At 40.7% G+C, this 23,555-nt stretch overlaps 1 protein-coding gene across 1 annotated transcript in view; it reads right to left on the reverse strand.

Moving 5' to 3' along the window:
• Positions 1–23,555, reverse strand: part of ANK3 (ankyrin 3) — a 299,966-nt gene that overhangs the window by 97,342 nt on the left and 179,069 nt on the right. Inside the window, exons 11-18 of the mRNA XM_057530616.1 lie at positions 21,686–21,784; positions 19,082–19,180; positions 16,359–16,457; positions 13,136–13,333; positions 11,611–11,709; positions 11,225–11,323; positions 5,033–5,230; positions 421–519 (exon numbers count right to left, since the gene is read on the reverse strand). Of these exons, the coding sequence (XP_057386599.1) occupies positions 421–519; positions 5,033–5,230; positions 11,225–11,323; positions 11,611–11,709; positions 13,136–13,333; positions 16,359–16,457; positions 19,082–19,180; positions 21,686–21,784 (990 nt within the window). The remainder of the gene's footprint in view (positions 1–420; positions 520–5,032; positions 5,231–11,224; positions 11,324–11,610; positions 11,710–13,135; positions 13,334–16,358; positions 16,458–19,081; positions 19,181–21,685; positions 21,785–23,555) is intronic.

Raw genomic sequence — 23,555 nt, forward strand, 5'->3', positions numbered from 1 at the left:
AGTAGTAGTTGAATAAAAATGTATCCTCTTCCATAGACTATGCCTGAACAAAGTTAGAGGTCATCAGTTACTGACAAATTTTTCTGTATGCATTTCTTAAAACTCAGTCACAAAAACTAAAAAAGGTACGAGCTTTCACACTCTGCCCTTGATGGGCAGGTGTGTTGTAACAAGGATTAATAAATTGCATTAACACAGGAGGCAGCAATATGCAGCTACATAAAGTATTCAGGCCAGTAAAGGTAAAAGCACCTGGGACACCACAAGCAGAGACACTGGTGTCCCTTGTACTGATACACGTTTGAAATACTGAGTATAAAAGATATGATGGAAGATTTATTTTTTCCCCCTAGAAAACTGTACTTGTTCCATACCAGGAGTCACAATGACACTCTGGATGGGCACAATCTTTTTGTGTACCTTTGTCTGGACGTCCACGTGTGCCCCCTGGTTTACTAGGACTTCGGCCACATTCACTCTATCTTCTTGAGCAGCCAAATGGAGTGGGGTCAGGCCACTCTGCAAAAGATGAAAGTGGTCATCTTACAGGAGGGATGGAGGACACACAGGCATGCTGGAGAAACAACTTCGGACTTCAAGAAGAGTAAGTCTACAATTTCTATGTTTAAAAAAATCTATAGAGTAAGTTTATATACGAGCATGTGACAACATGGTTATCTGCAGGCTTAATGGAAAATTTCAATCGTCCTCAGAAGTGGAGGGAATGGGCTGAACCTTGTGTACTGATCACAGACGCAGCAATTATCAAGGTTTTCCTATGTTTGCTTCATCCAGCCCTACTTCCTGTTGGTTCTTTGCTTTGCGGAAGAATTTTAAAGCAAATCCCAGACATTATATCATTTTCCTCTTATGTACTTCAGTGTTCACTTTTTAAAAATAGAGACTTTTTATTTTTTTACAAAATTATGCAAGAGTTCTAACGCACTACCAATGCATTACTAGCTTTAGAAAAATTTATTAAAATAAAAACTGTTTATAAATTGAATACGGACATATGATGATATCATTTTCTCCATTAAATATTAATACCCAAGGCTGACAAATATTTTCTTTATGTTGCTTCTGGGTAGGAAAAATGGTCTGTGAAATGTAATACAAAGGCTGTCTCATGAGAATGTAATATGAAGGCTATCTCATGAAAATTTCCAGGTCATTTAATGAGACTGGATACTTGAAATTGACTCTACCACAGAATGGACAGGCTATGTGGTTATCCCAATGGCCAAGAAAAGAATCACTAAGACTGCACCCTGGTTTAAAAATCCTCTGTAGCTGTATTTTTCATAAATAACATTTAAGAGAAAGTAAGCTGGTGTAAGTGTGTCCAGATTCTTTTCTTTCATCCATTATGAGCACACAAGTTAATGTCTTGAGTCCTAACAGCCTTCTTTCTCCTGCTCCGCATCTGTGTAGCAAGGCCATCAACCTGTCCTATTTGTCAGAGGAAAGGCGTGAACCAAAAGTCGCGTCAGGAAGGGCACAGAACCCTCGAGATGCTGAACAGTAATTATTTAGGGGTTGCTGTTCCATCAAACTAATGGCAGGACTCAGGAAGAGTCATTCACTCTTGACTTTCTAATACTGTTTACAGACTTTTGGAAGAAGCTCACCCACACTGAATACAAGAGGAAATAGGAAAAGGAGGACTGGTGCCTTCACTTGAAATCCAAGAAAAATAAGCCTGGGGCCGAAACTGGCATCACCCAAACACTGACATAATCATAGAACAATGTTCCACGTTCCACTTTAGAGGCAACAGATGTTTGCAGCTGTAACATTTTGTAAAAGTGTCACAATCCCCTATTCTAAGTTTGAGACTTTCCAAACCTTCTGAAGAACTTTACTGAGTGGTTCTCAGCACAGCTGGGGGAATGTACTGTGGCGGGTGCCCTACTTTCTCGCGTCCCCCCCGTGGACATTCATGCTGTCCACTCTACCTCTGGCCTGGAGTCACCTCCAGCTTTCCTGGGCTTCCCTCTCTCTCTCCTGGTCTCGAAAAGGGCTTCACTGTTATTATTTATGTGCGAACCACCTACGTGCTCACTTGTGTCGAGAGCGTCATAATCCTGCATTTAAACTCTTTTCTCACCTGTATTCCTCAAACCACTGTGAGCTTCTTGAGGCAACTACTGTACCTTTAATCCTTGTATAACCAGTCGAGTATCTAGCGTTTAATCCACCCACTAATCGACTGAGTCAGAGGAAAAAGCAAGCATCTTTCGGTAAAATAGTATAACTTAAATAAAGAAAAAATTATTTTTACCTTCATGATTTAAAAAACAAAATGTGATGGTTAAAACAGCCCCGTGTGAGTTCAGAAGTTATCTATTAACCTTTTATAAAGGTTTTGAGCATGGCTCATTTTAAAAATGGCATTTATTGGGCACAGAGAGAATACCACCAACTTGGAATAGCAACAGCTCTGCTTCGTATTCTATTAGCTGTGTAAATATAGCTACTTGTGGTCTGCAAAATTCGTGTGGGAAAGTGGGAACGTCAAAAGCAAAATCGCATCAGATCAAACACTAGTACTTAGGCAGGAACTTAGGTTCATGGTCTCTTTTTCTTAAAAATCTGGGAACTGCTGGTGAATAGCAGGAAAAGAAATAAGTGAAAACAATAAAGTGTTTGGTTCAATAATACTTTTCACGAAAGCTAAATCTTTCTTTTAATATTCATTGTTTAGCAAGGAAATAAAGTCTAGTGTGAAATGGGGAAGTGGGATGGGGAGGGGGGAAGGGGTGGAGGGAAAGTAACTGATGTCTAAAACTCTGGCAGCTTAGGAAAAATGGACAGAACACCTGTCAGAGTCCTTACTGAATAGAGCTCTGCTGATTTTCTGTTTTCACACTGGAACTTATTTAATACTTGATACAGAAAATGACTACTGAGAAAGGAAGCAAAGACTTACAAATGCCTTCTTATTAGACCATTTCTAGGCACTGTGAAGTTCTTGAAAGTTCCTTAAGTACAGTGTGCTAATGGGAATTTCCTTGGTGATATATTTGCTTATGTAGAGTTTATTCAGGAAGGTGGCTGGACATTTCCAGGCTTCCTTGGTTTACTATGTCTTTTAGTCCTCAGAATTCCCTTGGCTAATCTCCCTCTAGTCTACTGAAGTAGACACTGAGAAATTCTTTCTGAAGTGTTCTCAGCCTAAATCTTTTAAAAATGATTTTAAGGTGAATTCAAGGCTAAATATGTATATTGCCATTGGTTAGCTAAAGGAATTTAAAGGAAAAAAAAGTTTATTACACAATACTTTGGTGTCAAACCTATAGAAAATGGTCACCTGTTAACCAGCTGTTCAGGTTTGTATTGTCTCTGGGAGAATTAATGAGATATAATATTCTGGGCTCCTAGGAAAATAAACACTAATGGATGCCAGAATGTGCTTCAATTTGAGAAGGCCACGTCCTCCATCTCATTAAGACAGGTTGAACTTTGGAGCAAACTATTATAAGGCTGGTCTACATATTAGTATATGAACCTTAGAAATTCAACAGCTCAAACAAATCCTGATTATAATGACTATTTGAAATTGCTTCGTGATTCCTGTTAATGCTGAGGCATACGTTCCAAAGGAATGTTTAAAAAGAAAGATATGAGAAAAGCAAATCAGTACACGAGAAAAAAAAAAATGAAAATTGTGTTTGGTTTGCAATGATCACAAAGGATTTTCAAGATACTAAAACTGAAAAAAGGTTTTCCTATTCTCTTACGTATGTCTTTTGGTTTACAGAATTTGTTAAATTACCACCTTGGGAATTCAGATTAGTGCAGAGTAACCTTTTCTCCAAACTGTGAAAAGTCTAAAATTGAGACAACTATTCTTTTTTCTGCTTAGAAGAAGGTGCTGAATGTTATTTCATCTTCCTGACATTTCTGGGAACTAAATACTGTTGTCTTTATTAGAGAATGAAACTCAGAGATGTCACATAACTTGTCCAATCAAGTTACACATCAAGTAGGAGTCAGATTTAGGATTCAAACCCAGGAAATTCAAAGCCCCTATGATTACAAAACACAGGCCACATATCTTAAAATATTTAAACTACTTATTATTCATTGCCATAAAACTACTGCTATCTTGAAACTCTACTCCAATATCTGAGCTATGGCTGAGAAACGTCATAGCTGTACCATCACCATCCTGTAGAGGAGAAGCTACATAACAGGGAGTTTAGATTATCGGGAATTTGGGGACACTCCTGCAGGTTTTTTTTTTTTTATCTGAAGACTAAGGAACATCTGTCTTGTACTTTGGGCAGATCTCAGACTCAGGTATTAATAAGCAGGTCAGCAAACCCAAATTCTCTGCTAGGCACAGTGGAGGCAGTGACCTCCTTAACATGTCTCTGGGTAACTGTGGGCTGGACTTTCACAAAGCTCTTCACTAACCACGGGGATGTCAAATGTGAGGTCAGGGGAGTTTGAAGACTTCTGGGAACAGAGACTTAAAAAGTTCCCTGGCACTGCCAAATTTACCTACAGAGACTAACCTTTTGATCTATGGAGTAAGATAGCTACTCTAAATTTCTGTTATTAAAATGAACTCTCTGAAGGCAGACCTGTTTCCAGTTTCTTTTTGTAACCTAGGACTTAAAACTGGGACAGGCAGTAGGTACCCCCCAAATGTCTGTGGCACAGATCAACCTACAACTTTTTATTTACAACCTACAACTTCTTATTTACTATGTTCTGGTTGCCCTTTGACTTTACATTATAACAAAACTTCACATTACTAGAACAATTTTGTGGACCTCATTTTTACGGCTCTATGTTACTCACCAGTATGACTTTGCAGTTATTGACTTAACATTCTCTTATTGTTTAAACAGATTTTTTTCAAGTTTTTCCTATGATAAATAACATTTTGGTACATACTTCTGTGCATACTACACTTTGCACTTTCTATTTGACCTGAATTTTTCATGACTTCTTAGTTGTCTTTTTGAAGGTGAGGTTTTGTTGCGCTGTATGCTTTGCAGAGGAAAAAAAAAAAGGTTACCTTATTGCTCAAGTTCACATTAGCATTTCTGCTGAGGAGCAGTGACACCATGTCCACATGTCCTTCCTGAGCTGCAAGATGGACAGAAGCAATTCCTTGCCGGGTAACTGCGTTTGCATCAGCACCATATTCCAGCAGAGTTGTCGCTATGTCCATCTGGTTCTTTTTGGCAGCGATGTGCAGTGGTGTATAACCATTCTGTCAACACAAATCACTTGGTCACATGCCCAGTCACAAGATAAAAATGTGTGCAGTGCATTTTCAAATAGTATGCTTCCCTTTCTAGTGATTTTCTTTGATGGTCTAAAAAAATCATTAGCAAGTAAGCAAACACTGAGAAATCAAGAAGTGCTATTAACGTAGTGCCCTCATGTCTCCCACATTCCTAAATAGGGAAAACGTACTATAGGGAGTTTAACGCAAAAGAGTCAGAGTACCAGTGGTTTTACAAACGGATAGTAGCACTCCCTAGCACAGGTAGTTCTGTTAGTAGGTGCTCAATAATTACTTGCCATATATATCAGGAATGAGAGGCAACACAACTAGGAAACAAACAAATGGTACCACCAGGGCAGGTTCAGAGCCATTATTCAACTTTTAAAATCCCTTTACTAGCCTATTGCTTACAAGTTGAAATTTTTAATTTGCATGGTAGTCAAGATACTGTAATCTACTCCCATTTGCCATTCTGATTGCCTCTTTTATGAAACTCCAGTCATGCTTCAGCTAGACTGGTCCCCAAACAACATATGGCTCATGTTTCTGTCTTGCCTTACTCTACCAAGAATGCTTTTCTCCAACATGCCCTTGGGACCAGCATCTTTCATTGGAAGGTTCAGCTCAAGGGTCACACCCCCATGAAATGTTTCACCTCCCCTTCCACTCTTATACCTGCCCCTCACTTGGCTGACTCCAATTAAAATCCCGGAGATGTTTAGTGGCACTCTTCTTCATATATCTGTCTCCTCCTACTAAAATGCAAATTTGTTAAGGGAAAGTATTGTGCCACATTTGTCTTTGTATCTCTAGAGCCTGGCAATGACTGGCAAATCCTTAGATTTGAGTCAAGCTTACTAGAGCTTTCAGAACATCCTGGGATCCTTCTCTTGGTTGACCTCTGGTGCTCAGAGGTGGAAGGAACCAAAATTCCTTTGACAAATTGTTAATAAGCTGCCTCAGGAGCCCTCAGAGTCCTCTGTCCTAAGAAAAAAGGTCCCCTGCCTTAGAGAACCCTGTCCTGACTCACAGTCATTTAAGAGGAATGCAAAATTACATTTTGACATGGGCCTGAATCTAATTACATAAAAAATGCCAATGAAAAACTAGAATTTTTTTTTTTTTGGTATAGGCAAGAGGATTTAGAGAAAGAAAATAGAAAGGAAAAAGAATAATTAGAATTTATAAAATACAAATAGGATCCAAATCTGGACAACAGATCAGTCACAATCTTTCCAAGCCATAAGGATGGGTCAGAAACAACTCAGAGGGCAGTGGGGGGCTACTGGTCGACCAGCCTACTGTAATTAACCCTCATGTTTATGTCAGTGGTATGTTCTACTGTGACAGCATTTCTCACTTGACAAACATTCTTTCTATAATTGATTCTAGAAGATTTAAGGTTGTTTGCTATCAACTGAAGAAAGTGGAAATGCCACTTCCAGACTCTTCTGAAACCAGCCTCTGCCGAACGGGATGGGCCAGGGTAGAAGATTTTATACTCCTATTTTTAGTTTTGACCTATTGCCATCTGGAAACCCCAGCTGACCTCAGAAGCATTTGGCCCTCTGCTCAGACACACCCTAAAGAGATCATCTTCAGAGCCAAACGCAGATCTTTGGACTGAGCCCAACTCTACAGTGAGTGACAGGAGGGGGTGAGCTGTTTTACTACCATCCCCACCCCTGAATAAACGGGAAAATTCACAAAGCAGTGGTAGGAAACCTGATTAGTCAAGACTCTTAACACGAGCTAATTAGAGTGGTAAAGGCAAGATAAAGTCAGAGCGCAGCTTCTAATCACGCATCTTATCAGTCAATAACTTCTCAACCTCTAAAGGTAAGTCGGTATCCTCTGAGATGTGACAATCCTCTTGATTACTTTTAATTCCACCAAGAAATCATTGATTCTTAAAAAACAGAGAAGCTCTGACATCTCTGTAATGCATGCCAATTCCAGACAAGTTACTCATTATTACTGAGGGAAGTTTATTCTGAGCTCCTTACCTGAGACACAAAGGAAAGTATAAAGCAAGGCAAAAACAATTTAGGGTATTATTTTAGAATGGCTAGTTCATCTCAGAAAGACTTAAGAAATATTTCGAATAATAAACCAGTAGTTTATCTTGAGACCTATAAAAAATTTTTCTAAATTTCCTAACTTCTTTCTAATTTCTAGAAAGTTAAAGGAGTCTTACTTGCCATACTAAAGGAGACAGATACATTTATCAGAAGAGACATAAAATAGTGAGAGACTAAACTAGAGAATAATCTCAGTCAGTACTTTTTTCCTCTTGATGTAGAGGACAAAGTGCATGCCATGTGTCCTTTTGCATTTCAAGATTAAAAACAAGAGCAGATGCAATTTTAAGTTATTAAAAGTAATATATTTACACTGTACTTTATATTTTTCCCCCGAACCTTCACAATATCTACTTATCCATGCCAACAGATACACTGCACAGCTTATGAAAGAGAAATCTGACAAATAATAAGTTAAGGCTCACTAACCCTTCCACAACCTGTGCCCAGGTTATTCCTGAACTCAAGCCAATCCTCTTTCCAGCACAGTGTCCTGCCTCAGGAAATAGATCTGGCTAAAGTGGATTAGAGGAGCCCATCTAGTTTTTCAGCACCCTCCTTCCTCTTCCATTAGCTAAAGTCACATCGTGTTTCTAGGGCACATGTGAGTAAGAAAATATGTCCACAATTCTACAAAAGGGAAGAAAGGGCAACAAGAAAGCATCAAGTACTCCAAGAAGCAAGGATGTGAATAAGGAAGAGGTAGCATGGAAGGCATGGCTGTCTGTCATATCCATACACATGCTTAGCTCTGTTGAGTTTTTGTCCCTCCTTTCTCACCACTACCTGAATTCAGAAATGCTGTAGCCTCCCTAGAGGAAAGAAGGCTATTTGCCTACCCTATATCCATTCTCCTTCCTTCCTTAATAAAAGAACCTCTGGTGTTGTGCCCTGCTGAAAACTACATTTCCCAGCTTCCCCTGCAGAAAGAAGTGGCCAATGAGATGTAAGGAGAAATGGCTGGGTGGAGCTTCTGGCAATGCCCTGCTGTCTGACTTTCTTTCTTCTTCTTCTTTTTTATTTTTTTTTTAATGTTGTGTTTTCTCAATCCATCCTACTGGTGATTAGGGTACTTTATACCATGTTATGAGGGCACATTTATCAGTCTGCTTTTCAAATATTACTCTTCTACCTTCTTCCAACCCACTGTTCCTCTTTTGCGATGTCCTATTCAGTTTAAAGAAATCAGAAAAAAATGACAAAACAAATTTAATTTTGTTTGAAAAAGTTTAGTCCCTGTGAAAACCCATCCTACCTATATGTGACAGGCCCTCCAAGGGGGCCTGCCTGAACAGTAAGAGCTGCCCCTGTGGGCTAATTGTGTCTGACTTTCTTTACTGCCTGGCAGCCTGAGCGACAATAGCTGGAAGAAAGACCCAAAAAAATCACAGGAAATTTTCTTTAACAGTCTGGAAACACTGAACCAGCAACAACACCTGCCTACCTCCAGACTGTTTATGACAAGAGAAAAAATAGAACCTCAACAGTTTAATCCACCGTAGCTAGGTCTTTTTTCTACCAGGTGAACCAAATCCTAACTGATAGAACTGGCTTTGCACAGGATCAAAGTCTAGAAAAAGCTCCTGACCAGGACCACGGCCTCAGAAAGTGGGGATGGTTGGACATGTGTCAGACATGGCATTACAGAGACTCTTATGGAGGCAACTGCACTATGGGAATGAGAATGAATGTCCTCTTAGAAAAGCCTGTGTTCAATTGACTGTAAAAGATATGTTGAAGGCTAAAGGGCTGTTAAAGAACTGCTTTTCGACTCTTTGTCAAAGATGTTTTGCAGATTGGGAACCGTGAAGTCTTGTTAGACAAATACGAAGCTGGAAATCAACTACAAATATATCAACTATTGACCTGTTTCAGAGTTATTTGTGGATGAAAAGGTGGATTGGACTCATTTTGTTTCACTTATTTATGACTTTTGTCAATTCTAAACTACTTAGCACTAGTTATGACAAAATTATTACTCTCATGTGAGGAGTGAATAGTTCACTTATTAATTATTTACTGGTTGCCTGCCATGAACCTGAGAGTATTTATAACATAAGAAAAGTGGCCCAGGCTTAAAGGGATATGAAAATAAACAAATGAAATGGACAACTATTAAATTTCATTGTAAATTTTTCTCATTTTAAAACTTGTGGTAAAATATACATTACATAAAACTTACCATTTAAATGTACAGTCAATGACATGAAGTACATTCAGAATGTTCTCTCTTCATTACCACCATCCTTCTCTAAACTGAAACTCTACCCATTCAACACTAACTCCCCATTCTTTCCTTCCCTCAGCCCCTGGCAACGAGCATTCTACATTGTGTCTCCACATGAAATCATACAGTATTTGTCCTTTGATATGCCTGGCTTATTTCATTCAGCATAGTATCTCTGAGGTTCATTCATGTCGTAGCATGTGTCAGAATTCCCTTCCTTCTTAAGACTGAATAATATTCCATTGCATGTATAGACCACATTTGGTTTATCCATTCATGCTTCCATGGACACTTGGGTTGCTTCTACACTTTGGCTATTGTGAATAATGCTGCTATTCTTTTTTTTTTTTTTAAATAAAGTTTTTTCAAAAGTCAAGGGATGGCTTTATGATAGAAAGAATGTCAGGGCTAGAAATTATGGGAAAAAGCCGCTCTTAGATGAAAAGCAAGTTTGGGGGCTTGATTTTGAATTGTACATTTCACTGGGTACAATTCTGAAGACGATGGGGCAGGAGATGATTGAGAAATACAGGAAAAAAGGTTCTGAAGAGAAATAACTTTCAAAGATCACATACTCTCTAAATGGAGAAAGTACCTGAAAACTTTATCCCTGAAAGTATCCAAAGTAATTTAGAATAGCCCAAATTCTTTGATTTGTGTGTACAAGAGATTTGATCTAAACACTAAGTTTAAAGGAGAATACTATAGCTGCCCCCAAATGGAAGTGCTAAACAAATATAAAAAGCCGGAGGGATGCTAAAAGTTCCTTCAACCGACAGTATTTAGGAAAAGAATGGGATAGCATTTAAATTGTGCTCTGTATCATTCCAGCGTTCTCTGATCATAGCTACCTGCTCAACAGTAGCGAACTCATTAAACCAACAGCACTATGCTAACCTATCTTTAAATAAACTCTTTATGATTTGCTTCTCAAGTCAGAATACCAGAGTCATAAGAAAGCCATTCACTCTAAGTATCTCTTTTCTGAGAAATCTCTGTTATCTACTGGTCAAAAATGACCTAACAATAAGAATAAAGATTCTCCTACTGTATAGCACAGGGAACTATATTCTATATGCTGTAATGAACCATAATGGAAAAGAATATGAAAAAGAATGTATATATCTGTATAACTGATTCATTTTGCTGTACAGCAGAAATTAACACAACATTGTAAATCAACTATACTTCAATAACATAAATTTAAAAAAAAGAATAAAGATTCTCCTTAGCAATAATAACAACACATGAGCAAAACCTCCCAACTTATTTTATTAAGCACACATCAACCACTTGAAGGCAATGTTTTATGGCCAGGAAAATGTAACACATATTTTATAACTTTGACAAATGAGAACTTTCTTACTCCCTCTGGCTGTTGTTATGTTTTTAGTCTGGCTAAAGAGGACTTCAACTTTTTTTCCTGGATTTTCCCCAGGCTCCAGGATGTCCTGGATTTTCAAGGAATATCCATGGACAAGTAAATATTTATTGAGCATCTACCACAGAAGTTGACTAAATAGCTGAAGGCACAGATTTCCTAAGGCACTTATATTTCCATGATCTTTAAGTGACGCCTAAACTAGGAGGGTGATACAGATGAAGCCAAAGTAAATATACATATAGAGACTGCCCCTCAGTCTCCTCATGCTGTCAAGTTACAGGTACCTTTGCAGCCGCGTGGGGTGAGGCTCCTTGGTCCAGAAGCAGAAGGGCCACTTTCTGATTATCGTAATGTGCAGCTACATGCAGTGGAGTTAGCCCGCTCTGAAAACACGTGCAGAAACAACAACCAGTGTCAAAGCGCCTTAATGTCAGAGGCCTAGATTTAGGAGATGGGATTAGATTGGATACAACACACAGTGTAGTTTACATTCCAGTTTCCACAACACTTGGACCCCAGCTTTCACCTCCTATTTCTGCAGTGATCTTCATCCTACGAGACTTAAATATGGATTAGTTATAACTTAGGTGGCTGTTGGTGAAAGTTAGCAAGTGCTTGTTTTCTGTTATCATGGGAGTGGCCTGTCACAAGTTGGCCGATGACCCCATACCTTCCCAGCAGCATCTGGAGATGCACTTTTCTGTAGCAGGAGACTGGCTACTTCAAGCTTCCCATATTTTGCTGCCACATGAAGGGGAGTAAATCCTTTCTGAAAAGATAAACAGAAAAATAATGAGTAATAGAAATGATACAAAGACACTAATCCCGGGACTAGTCAGGTATCTGACAAGGATGAAGTTGGAAAGCTGGATCTGGGGCTTATTCTAGGGCCTTTTGGGGATTTCACATCGTGGGAAGAATAGGTTACAGGGTCCAGGCCCAATTTGGATTTGGAGGGCTTGGAAAAATCTAGGACAAGTCTGGACCTCCCATAACCTCCCACATCACCAGATTGGAGCCTTTCTCTTCCCCTTTCTCTATCGCCACACGTATACACACATCTGTATGTATGACCCAGTCCTTAGGGGTAGGAATCAGAGATTCTCACACTTCAGCCACCACAGGTGAACTGAACAATAACACAGGGTTCTATCTCAATAAACAGGCGAGAGTTGAGAACCTCCTTCTTCTTGCTTCCAACTCTTACAGGGATCTGGGTATCAACCGGTCAGTCACCATGCACGGCTAGGGCCCCATGCACAAGGCAGGGATTAGAAGGTCATCAACATATTTGACCCCATGGGACTATAGCCAGTTAGAGGCAGTGGGCAGCTCGTATGGTGGAAGGGCTGGGACACTCAAAACCCCATCACCCATTCCTCTGTTTCACATGTTAAATGAGATCCAGGAGCTTGCATGTCTACTGAAGAGCGTGAAGAATCACAGGGGGTGAATTTTGAGAAAGTCATCATTTGTTCAGATAGTTTTCCAAGTATTTGTAATCACTGTAATTATCTTCTGCATTGATTACACATGAATGCTTCTTCTCTGCATCTAAAAAAGGGGGTAACACCCATTTCTAGCTTTCTAAGACATGCCATGGGCCAATTCGTCTTGCTATCACACTTGCTCGTTTATGTAGGATCAAAGAAAAATGAGCTCTATATTTTGCATTCTGCACTTGAAAAGCAACTGTGTGGTGGGTTATTACTATAAGGCATCAGAGCTGAGACGAAAGAAAAACAAACCTATAAATCAGAAAAGAAAACCACCACAACAAAAAAAGCAGCAACAACAACAAACCAAGAAAAATCCACCTCCTGCTTCGAAAATATTATAAAAGCATTAACCAACTGAGCTTTGATAATGTGGTTTGTATACCTGGCCTCAGCAAGAGAAATCTGTGGCTGTGTTTTTAAAGCACCCTTTAAATCTATCAAATAACTTGCAAGAAATATCTGACTCCAGACATCAATAAGGTTTCATTAGAAGATAATGTACTGAGAAATGTAAGACACACACACACACACACCAAATCACCCTGCCCCACCCCAGGGCTTTGCCGGCCATGTTAATCCTGGGATCCAAGTATAGCTGCTGTTGTACAGCTTTTGTACCTATTACCATGTAATAGGAAACTGTAAAGAGAACGTTTTTTGGGGGGCACAGCAGGAGTCTAAGGCTGGCTTTCATACCTTTGTTGTTATAGATAAAGATGCTCCGTGATCCAAAAGGAATGCGGCTACGTCCTCATGCCCCTCTCGGGCTGCAAGGTGCAGTGGGGTGTACCCAGAAGTCGTGGCTGCATTTGGAGATGCTCCTTGCTGCAACAGCTGCTGTACTATATCTGCTTTCCCCAGTCGGGCAGAAATGTGGAGTGGGGTTTGGTCATCCTATAGGACAAGGTGAAAATGCAGGGCTGATGAGCTGAGAAATCAAGTGGTTGCCACTGCGAAAAATACAGGAAACTTCACTGCTTGGTATCAGAGGCTACATTCAACTCTTTGATTCAATACTAAAAAGAACCTCATTTATCTTTTTCTTTAAGTTTCAGAAAGGTGGGGATGGCAGATCGAAGCACCTTAAATACCCTTTGAGTAACCTATTAGCGTGAGAATTGTGAAAGGCAGTTCTATCCAGAAATTATCCCCATTCCCTCCTGCTATACTTTATCAATTTTTAAACCTCTGATGACTCCTTTTTGGGGGAGATAAGGGAATGTATCCCGGGAAAATGGAAATACCTGGGAGGGATATTATACCTCCACCAGTTCTCATGTACTCATATGTAATGAATTATCTTATTGGTGCTGCCTTCCCACAGTCAAAAGTGGGAGGAGGGGAGGGGGCAGTATAGGAGGGTTGAGGAAGGCTCCCAGCTAATAGGGCTGATGGGGGCTGACAGCCAGCCCACCCTCTGCTTGCCGAGCTGTCACCCACGCTGCATCTGCCTGGAGTGGAAGGCACCTTATTACAGTTCACCCAAGGACACAAGGCACTCCTAAGTCCTGCACCCTGAGGGCCTTAGCCCCACGTTGGAGGGGTATCTTTTCCTTGTTTGCCCAAAGATGCCCTCTGGAGAGAAATCCCCTACCGGGATGTGAAGAAGTCCAGGTAAATACTTTATGTAGGGCAAGTAGAGAGAAGAGGCTGAAGCACAGGACACTGCTTTGCAAAGGGAAGTAAGATGACGGTCAAGATCAAAGCAAGAGGGTCTATGCAACTAGTAGGAAGTGTGAGAAGTTAGGGGACATGCCACAAGGAAGAAGAGAAATACTGAAAATAGAAAGAGATAGTTGCCAAAGAAAAATCTCATACAACTCTGCTACTGCCTCCACCACCGCTAAACATCAACTGCACATGGGCATGCCCCAGGCATTCTACCTGCATTAATTCATTCATCATTACAGCAATCCTATCTATTACAACTGTCATTATTCCCATTTTCTATATGAGGAAACTAGAGAAGGGAATGTGGCACAGAGATGTTAGTTAACCTCCCCAGTGTTACTCAGGTAGTACATGATGGACAAAGATTCGAACCCAGGCAGTCTGGCTATGGAAGTCAGGCTCTTAACAATGATACATACTATCTCTTTAATGAGATAACTATACATCTTATGGTCAATTTCAGCTTGTGGGTGAAACCATTTCCTAGACGAAATGCTTCCTATGTAACAACACTCAAAAATGTGAGGTTTCTTGTAATGCTAGAGTACAGCCTCTCTTAACCAATCTACTTAACTGATTAACCAACATCCTCTAGATCAGGAGTCAGAACAGTAAAATCCAGGGGCCAAATCCAGCTGCCACCTGTCTTTGTAAATAAAGTTTTATTGGAACACAGTCACGTCCATTTGCTGATGTATTAAATTATGCACACTCTATTGCTGTTTTCACTCTGTAACAACAGAGTTGAGAGATTGTGGACAAAGACTGCATCCTGTGAAGGCTAAAATATTTATGATCAGGCCCTTTACAGAAAAAGTTTGCTGAGCTGTGTTTCTAGGTCCTCTGTAAAATCTACCAGCTGACACCACGATACACCAGACACTCAAGGTTTATAGTCTGCTGACCAGAATGTTACCACTACCTTTGTACCCACCTGTGGATTTTATGTTTACAAAGACCTAGTTGTGTTTGTTCCCACACTAGTATGTTTATACTAGTACTTTTCTAGTTTGTACTATATTTACACTAATTATATAATTACATAATATGTTAACAGGTAAAAATATGAGTACGAAAGGAAAGGCTTTAAGAACACTAAGTTAAAAGCCTTGGAGAGCCTTGGTAGAAGTTGATAAAAACCAACTATGGTCAAACTACGTATGGGTAGGAGAGCTGAATAGACTGGGGGAAAATTATAAAAGTTGAGAAATATCCTGTACTCAAACTCCTTTGCAAATGCCTCAGTTTTCTCTCCATTTAACCCTAAACTAGAAACTACAAAGTATGTAATTAAATGACAAATAAATGTACATTTGTATATGGAAGGGCCAAAATTAAATGGTTGAGTTATTTACATATCTATTTACGATTCTTGACCTAAACTGCCATTTAAAAAAAAAAATTGGTAAATAAATTAGTTTATTCATGCACTGAAAAAAAATCATTAAAAAAAAGCTAAACATCAATACATAAACAAGCAAGAAATTTTAAACTGCCATTTTGATAACCAGACCAACTACCATCAAGATAGTGACAGATAGTGAGTTTCTTCTGGAGGGTAAATGCCAGGCAGAGAATGACGCATTCTAACTCAGCCCCTGGACTTCCCCAGCTGTCCAGTGGTTAAGGCTCCACCTTCCAATGCAGGGAGCGTGGGTTCGACCCCTGGTCTGGGAACTAAGATCCCACATGCCGCGAGGTGCGGCCAAAAACAAACAAACAAACAAACTCATCCCTGATGTCTTTCTATATTCTATGTCCCATGAACAACTCTGACCAAGTCTCAGGGTTTATGGTTTCACAACTTGCAGAGAAAAAGTTCAAACTCCCTTTTTCCTTTTGTGGCTCTGACAGCTGACATCTACCAGGTCAACCAAAAGAACTCAATTATGCTTCCAAACTGTGCTTGTTTTAGAAGCTTTGTGCATGAGCCCTTCTCCATAGAGTGCAAACAACTCTGGGCCAATTCTAGGTTTGTTTCCTAAGCCATTAGGGACGAGCAATGTGCCAAGGACACAGAGTTCTTTCGGGCACAAAGTTCTTGTTCTATTTCATTTTGTTAAATAATTGTGTAGATACACATGCAGGGAAGGGATGTTTTCAATATCCCTTGGGTAGAGACTTTTGTCACTGGTGGCGGTTCATTACTTTAAAAGAGTGATCCTGGAAGAAAGCATGCCTATGTTTAAAGGTTTTATTAAAATCATTTCTTCTCTCGGCAGCAAACACTTCCACGCTCGGCACATACCTTAGCTTTAGCTTCTACCTGAGCGCCGTCTTGCACCAGATATCGCACGACTTCGGCCTGGCCGGACCGAGCTGCCATGTGCAGCGCTGTTTCTCCTCTCTGGGGAACAGGAGCCAAGGTAACTTAACGGCAGCTCTAAAGAAGCCTGGCCTATTTTCTTTGCATAAAGTTGATGATGGAGGGTTTTTTTTTTTTTTTTTTAAATAAAAAGTAGTTCCAAGCACTTCCTTATTGAAAATAGGAAAGACAGGAAATGAAATACACAAGAATTTCCCAGGAACCTGGTCCATGATGGAAGACATCAGTGTAAGCCCAGAGAGCGCGGCAGGATCAGAAGCATGCTCAATAATCTACAATGTAGCCTCACTGGGGGTTCAAAGGCAAATGCTATGGAGTCAAGCAGGAGGGTAGGTGAGTGAAGAGGGCAGATGCGGAGTGCGCCTGGAGACAGGCCAGGCCTTACCCTGGCCGAGGGAGGCGCTGCTAGCTGGCGTCAGCAAGCTACTTCAGTAACTCTTTGGGATGCCAGCTGTATCATGCCATACCTTCCTATTTTTCAAAAACAGCGGCAGTCTGGGTATTTGTGTATATTCCTTGAATGTTGGTCAAAAAATCAGAGTTCAAAACAAAAGAAAACCAAAAATGCTGCACAGGCAACACAAAACACACCCAAGGGCCACACTTGGCTTGCCCTTGGTTTGCATTTCCTGCTTTATCTCAACAGGTCATTATCCTTTTGGGCATTATCCCAAGGGGTTATTTTCTTTGCCACTGGACTTCCCCCGCCTCTGCTGCTTTTCACCAAATGGACTTTAATTCAGATGATCTCTTCGTTTATTTAATAATAAAAAAAAAGGAAAACAACATAGAAAACACATATGGATCGAAATGTAAAAAGTAATAAATATCAAATATATTCTCCCCTACACAAGTGATGCCCACCTTTTTTTAAAATTATTATTATTATTTTAAAAATTATATATATTTATTTATTTATGGCTACATTGGGTCTTCGTTGCTGCACGTGGGCTTTCTCTAGTTGCGGCGAGCAGGGGTTACTCTTTGTTGTGGTGCACGGGCTTCTCATTGCGGTGGCTTGTCTTGTTGCAGAGCATGGTCTCTAGGTGCACAGGCTTCAGTAGTTGTGGCACGTGGGCTTCAGTAGTTGTGGCTCGCGGGCTCTAGAGCGCAGGCTCAGTAGTTGTGGCGCACGGGCTTAGTTGCTCCACGGCATGTGGGATCTTCCCGGACCAGGGCTCGAACCCACGTCCCCTGCATTAGCAGGTGGATTCTTAACCACTGTGCCACCAGGGAAGTCCCGATGCCCACCTTTAAATTACTTTGTATAGATATTGCTTTGCTTTATAGGGCATCCACCTCCATGGAAGGATATGCAGAGATACAGTTCACACGAAACTTGTTGCTGTGTTTCCTGGAAAGGTGCTGAGGATGTAGGTGACCATGTTACCCAGTGTTCCCTTCGTAAAGGAAAACCTTCTCTCCTGGCGTTAGGACCAGGGAAGACTGCATTTCAGCTGAGAGCTGGTCTGACTCAAGCTGCTGGAAGACATAGAGCCTTTTGGGGGCCTACCCTCAGGGTGAGGACACAGGACCTTATGGTTTGCCCTTTCTGTGCCAGAATGTTCCTCGTTTTATTTTTACTTCTTTGGTGCTCATGAGCCCAACTAGTGTTCTTATGCTTGTGATCTGGGGTGCTAAGATTGTTATGCTGCTAAACTTAAAATTCTGTAAAACAATGTCAAAGGCCACATGCAGATCGAGGGTGATAAGTTACTCCTCTAACATTTACTATGAAGTGAGTCTCGTGGTTCTGCAGAGCAATGCTTAGTGTGGGAAAACAACAACATCCAATAATGAACTGAGTTCCATGGGTTTGCGATAACGTTGTCGAGCACGCTGAAGAGAAATTACTTTGAAGTTACTTGAAATCACAATAAGGAGAGTGTTGGAACCACCTTCTCAACATGCAACACTTATTTTTTAAAAAAATTTTATTCAAGTATAGTGGATTTACAATGTTGTGTTAATTTCTGCTATATAGCAAAGTGACTCAGTTATACATATATATATTCATTTTCATATTCTTTTCCATTACAGTTTATCACAGGATATTGAATATAGTTCCCTGTGCTATACAGTAGGGCCTTGTTGTTTATCCATCCTATATATAATAGTTTGCATCTGCTTATCCCAAACTCCCAATCCATTCCTCCCCCAACCCCCTCCCCCTTGGCAACCACAAGTCTGTTCTCTATGTCTGTGAGTCTGTTTCTGTTTTGTAGATAAGTTCATTTGTGTCACATTTTAGATTCCACATATAAGTGATATCATACAGCATTTTTCTTTCTCTTTCTGACTTACTTTGCTCAGTATGATAATCTCTAGGTCCATCGTGCATGCAACATGCTTCTGTTGAAAAAAAAAAACTCTCCCCGCCCACAAAACTTTATTTTTTAAAGCATAATATTCAGTAGTAATATACACAGTCCCTAAGTCTTAGCAATTTGTGACCAGCTAGTGATCGAATGGATCTTGCCTTTGACATAAAGGAAACCGCAGGTATTTTCAAAATTCTGCCCTTTTAAGTACTCAAGTTAAATGGGAATTAATTTACCTATAACAAAAATAAGTAGATTGAGAGCAATCGTTTCCAGTTTCATAAATGCTCACAATTAGACCTGCTTTGTTCAAAGGATACTTACCACGTTGGTGGTATTTGGTGAGGCTCCGTGATGCATTAGTTGTGACACGATATTTACATGCCCCATGAAGGCAGCAACATGGATTGGGGTAAGGCCCGACTGGGGGAAAAGAGGGAAATGTCAGTTTGTTGGCTTATTTTAAAAAGGGTTTGTCTGCCTGCCTGCCTGCCTACCTGCCATCCATCCATCCAGGCTAAGATAACCAATTTATTGATCAGATCAGAAAACACCAAGACATCACCATTACGTCATAGATTCTATAAGGCAAATGTATCAATATTCAGTATTTCTCTAAAGCACGTTCCGTGATTACGAAAGGCCTATGTCATAACCATTAAAGAAGAAAGATTCCTTTCACACATTTTATATAGCTCTATAAAAAATATTTACAGAAGTACCTTGAAGGTTTTTTCCCCTCTGCTACTAAGCCTTCCTTATCCATATGACTGTGTGTGTGTGTGTGTGTGTGTGTGTGTGTGTGTCTGTGTGTGGAGGGGGGACACTTGTGTGATTACATACACAATAGCAAAAAGTCAATTTTTATTTCAGATCCTATTCTGGCCTTTTAATAAGGACTCCCATGCTCTCAGAATAACTGATTATATTACACGTGAAAGAGCAGGGTGGGAACACAAAGCCATCCCTCTAAGAAATGAGCAGATCAGCATTAACTGTCCCAATCATTTAAATTTTTATCTTTCTGCATATTATAAATTAAGGTGATATAATTAAGGCAAATAGAACAATGGTCACTAGACTAGACCTTAATTTTCATGTATGCTTCAAAGTCCTCTTCACACACCACCCCCCCCAACCACTGGTGCTTCTTGCATAAAATGATTTCATTTTCAGTTTTTCAGAATTTAATCCCACTTATACCATGAACATCATAATTTGGAAAAAAATAATATGGCTAGAAAAAGCTGAGAGAGAAGGAGACAACTAATTTCAACAGAAATTTGAGTAATGTCAAAAAATACGTTAAAGGAATTCTATACAATGAAAGTAAGATAGAAGACAGAAGAGGTAGAATTTTGGTTGCCCAGACTTCAAATAGTGGGAACTGAGGAAAACAGGGGGAAGGAGAATTTTGTTATAATTCGGCACCTTTTCCCATCAGCAGGGGGAGTTGTTAGGATATGGTCTGCACCGCCTTTCCGAGGGAGTACAGGGCTGGCAGTGGAAGTGTCTCATCACAGGCTGGCATCTCTGGACACTTATTCAGACGCCAGTGAAAAATCTTTTATTTCAGAGCCCGCTTTGATCTTTAAAAAGGGCTGCCACACACTGAGAATAAACTTACTATTTTATAATGAAAATAACTGGGTGCCTGCCAGGAAGCCAGAAGACTCAGAAAAGAGCAAATCGGTATTAATATTTTCTATCATTTAGTATTTCAAAGTTGTGTTACAAATCAAGGCAAATACTTCATTTGCAGATGAGAAACTGAGGCAAAGCAACAATGACTGGACTAGACCTTAGTGTTTACGTTAGCTTCAAATCCTAGAGTCTTCATGGCTGCATTCAACAAAACTTTACTGAATGATCTACTATGGCATCCACTGTGTTGCGGGTATATTAAGACCAGTAAGACTCTGGCCTGCCTTGGTGGAGCCTGCAGTTTTAGGTCGGCGTGGAGGGGAGTGGCTCGGTCATAAGTAAGCCAGCTGGACAAGACCTGTGACGGAAATATGCACAGGATGTGGTGATGGTCCCAAGGAGGAGCTCCTGGCCCAGGCCAAGGGTTAGGGGAGGATTCCTGGAGAAGGCAGCCCCAGATCTGGTCCTGAAAGACATGCAGGACTAGCCTGGAAAGGGAGGGGCGTGACGCATGGAGGGTGCAGCGATATGGAGTGAACAAAAGGGAGTGCAGCCTAGGGAAGCGGATGCCAGGCTTGGTTTGCATGTTGCAGGCTCAGCCCTGATCCCAATAAATCGCTTCTCTGAGTTCTATGTCAGTTTGTCTGAAAGAAACCGAGAGCTACCCTTTTACTAACGTCAGCAACTCTGTGTTTCGTTAATTCTGAGTTTTTCCTGAGAGCAATCCTCACTTCATCGGTATGCAGAGGTTATGTTGTGCAGGGGTTCTCAACCGTGGCACACGTGACATCTTGAGTCAGATAATTCTTTGTTGTTGGAGGCTGGGCTGTACACTGTAGAATGTTTAGTAGCGTCTCTGGCCTCTGTCCACTAGATGCCAGTAGCACCATCCAGTTGTGACAACTAGAAATACTTCCAGACGTGGCCAAATGCCTCGTGGCGGGCAAAACCACCCCTAAGCACTGCATTACAGGATTTGAGAAGCAGTGCATGAATGGATTTCATGTAAATTACGCTTGGAGTGATGGCAACCCCCCCCCCGTCCCCCCGCCCGCCTTGAGCACGACACATGTGCTTGGGTTATGCTTCTCGTCATGGTGATGTATTTGCTCTCTCCTCCCACTCTTGTCTGCTCTCCTAAGGAATGGCAGCCCCTTGGGTGAAGGGTTCAGAAAGTAGTATGACAACCACACACAGCAAAACTAGCTGGTCATCAGGGAGGGCACTGGGCCTCTGTCTGCTGAGGCTGTGCACGGGGAACCCCAGAAATCCTCCTCTTCTCACCTCGGTTACAGCTTGGATGGATGCACCATGTTTCAGAAGGAGTTCCATTACTTTAATTCGATTCTTCTTGCAGGCAATATGGAGAGGGGTAAAGCCATTCTGCAAGGGAAAAAGACACAGACCTACTGGATTACGTTCCGTTGAGATCTACTTCCACTGCATATGGTAAAATATTTTTGCAAAAGTGACGTTGTGTAAAGATTTGGAAATGAGCGGCAACAACGAGGGGTTAAACCGAATACAGATTCTTTTCTGGAAGCACAGGTAGTCTACCTGCTCCCAGGAACCCAAGGTGCCCTGCTAATCACGAACAGGAAGCAAATTTTTGTCAGAATCTCCTGGTAGTTAAGGCAAAATGGTCACGCGTCTTCTTAGACTACTTTATTCTGGAATTTATTTTCCGAATATGTCCCTCCTCTACCTCCTTTCAAACACAGACTAAAAACACCTCGGCCAAAATGTGTCCTCACAGCCAAAACTTCACCACTGCCCATTGTGACTTCTCTGCTGCATTTAAAAACAACTTCAAGACCTGTTCTGAAATGTTTTTATTTCTTCCAAGTTTTAAGATTCAAGTAGGTGCTTACTCCAAGGAAGCAGAAAGTTAAACAACCCAACATTAGTTGGATCATTTGGTTTAATGTTTAATCTAATAAAAGAACCTGCTTTGTAAACAAATTACTTACCAAACTGTACTGCCTGCTAAGTGAGACAGACCATGGAGCATATTTTTGTCGCCACAGAGAACTACAGAACATCAGGGCCCAGCACGCAAGCTTCGGTCAAAGTCACCGCGAGTGCTTCTATGGAGGTTTTGAGACCATTTGCCAGGCCGTAGTCCATCCGGGGGTGACTGTCTACAACCCCCAGAGCCTCCTAATGCTGTGAAATCTTCAGTCAGAGGAAAACGAGGATGAGAGCCCACACCCTGTTGTAAGGCTTTTTTTCTTGTGTGGAAAAATAAGTCATGACTGCTCATTTCTTTTCCTCCCTTCTCAGAATTCAAAGATTATGTTTGATGTCTTGGGCCAGTCAACAGCTCTTAAAATGCTGCTCCAGGAAAAGCATTTAGAATTACGGTGGTGATGGAGCTGCCTGGGGTCTGGAGGGCTCCTCTCTGCCCATCCTTTCCTGCCCACTCCAAATCTCAGGGCCCACAGAGTGCCAGAGGTGACCATATGAGCCGCAAGGGAGCAGAGACCCTTCCTAAAATGGTTGATCAGATGACAGCCTTTACCGCAAAATTGCTAGTAAACGCACACGTTTTCCCTAGCACTTGGTGACATATTTTTTTCCTAAACATGAGTGCTTTCTTCTGAACTAAATTTAAACAGCTTACTAACTTGGGACCATTTATTTTTCTAAAGACAACAAACACCATCTCCTTGTGAAAACCACACTAGATAGCAAAGCTCAAGGTTAAAGCAGCATGTCATTCTAGGAGTTAAGGCTACAAACTAGACCAAATTTTTGATTCGCATCTTGAGGAAACAATGACCGGTGATATCTCATTACCTTACATGTTTAACATCCTCATGTCGAATTTCTGCTCACAAATTCCTAGACCTTTCATGTTTAAGATGAAGTTTTCTGATCATTCTGCCTCGTATTTTTAGATCTCACAAAAAACTTTTAATTCACAGTTATCACTTTACCTACCAGAAGATAAGTTGACCAGCTCAGTCCTCTTGTACTTGTACGGTCTTCGGGTTTATTTACGTAAGAGAATCACGAGTGTGACCATAAAGAAGTTAATGATTTAGCCTCACCAGTCTTGCTTATGTTGGAAATAGAAGGGTTTACAGATTTTCCAGAAGGCCATTTGAAGGTTGACAAGAAGTACACTTCACTTAACTAGACCTTCCATTTT

The sequence above is a fragment of the Balaenoptera acutorostrata genome, chromosome 16, assembly GCF_949987535.1.
Source record: "Balaenoptera acutorostrata chromosome 16, mBalAcu1.1, whole genome shotgun sequence".
Classification (NCBI taxonomy): Eukaryota; Metazoa; Chordata; class Mammalia; order Artiodactyla; family Balaenopteridae; genus Balaenoptera; species Balaenoptera acutorostrata.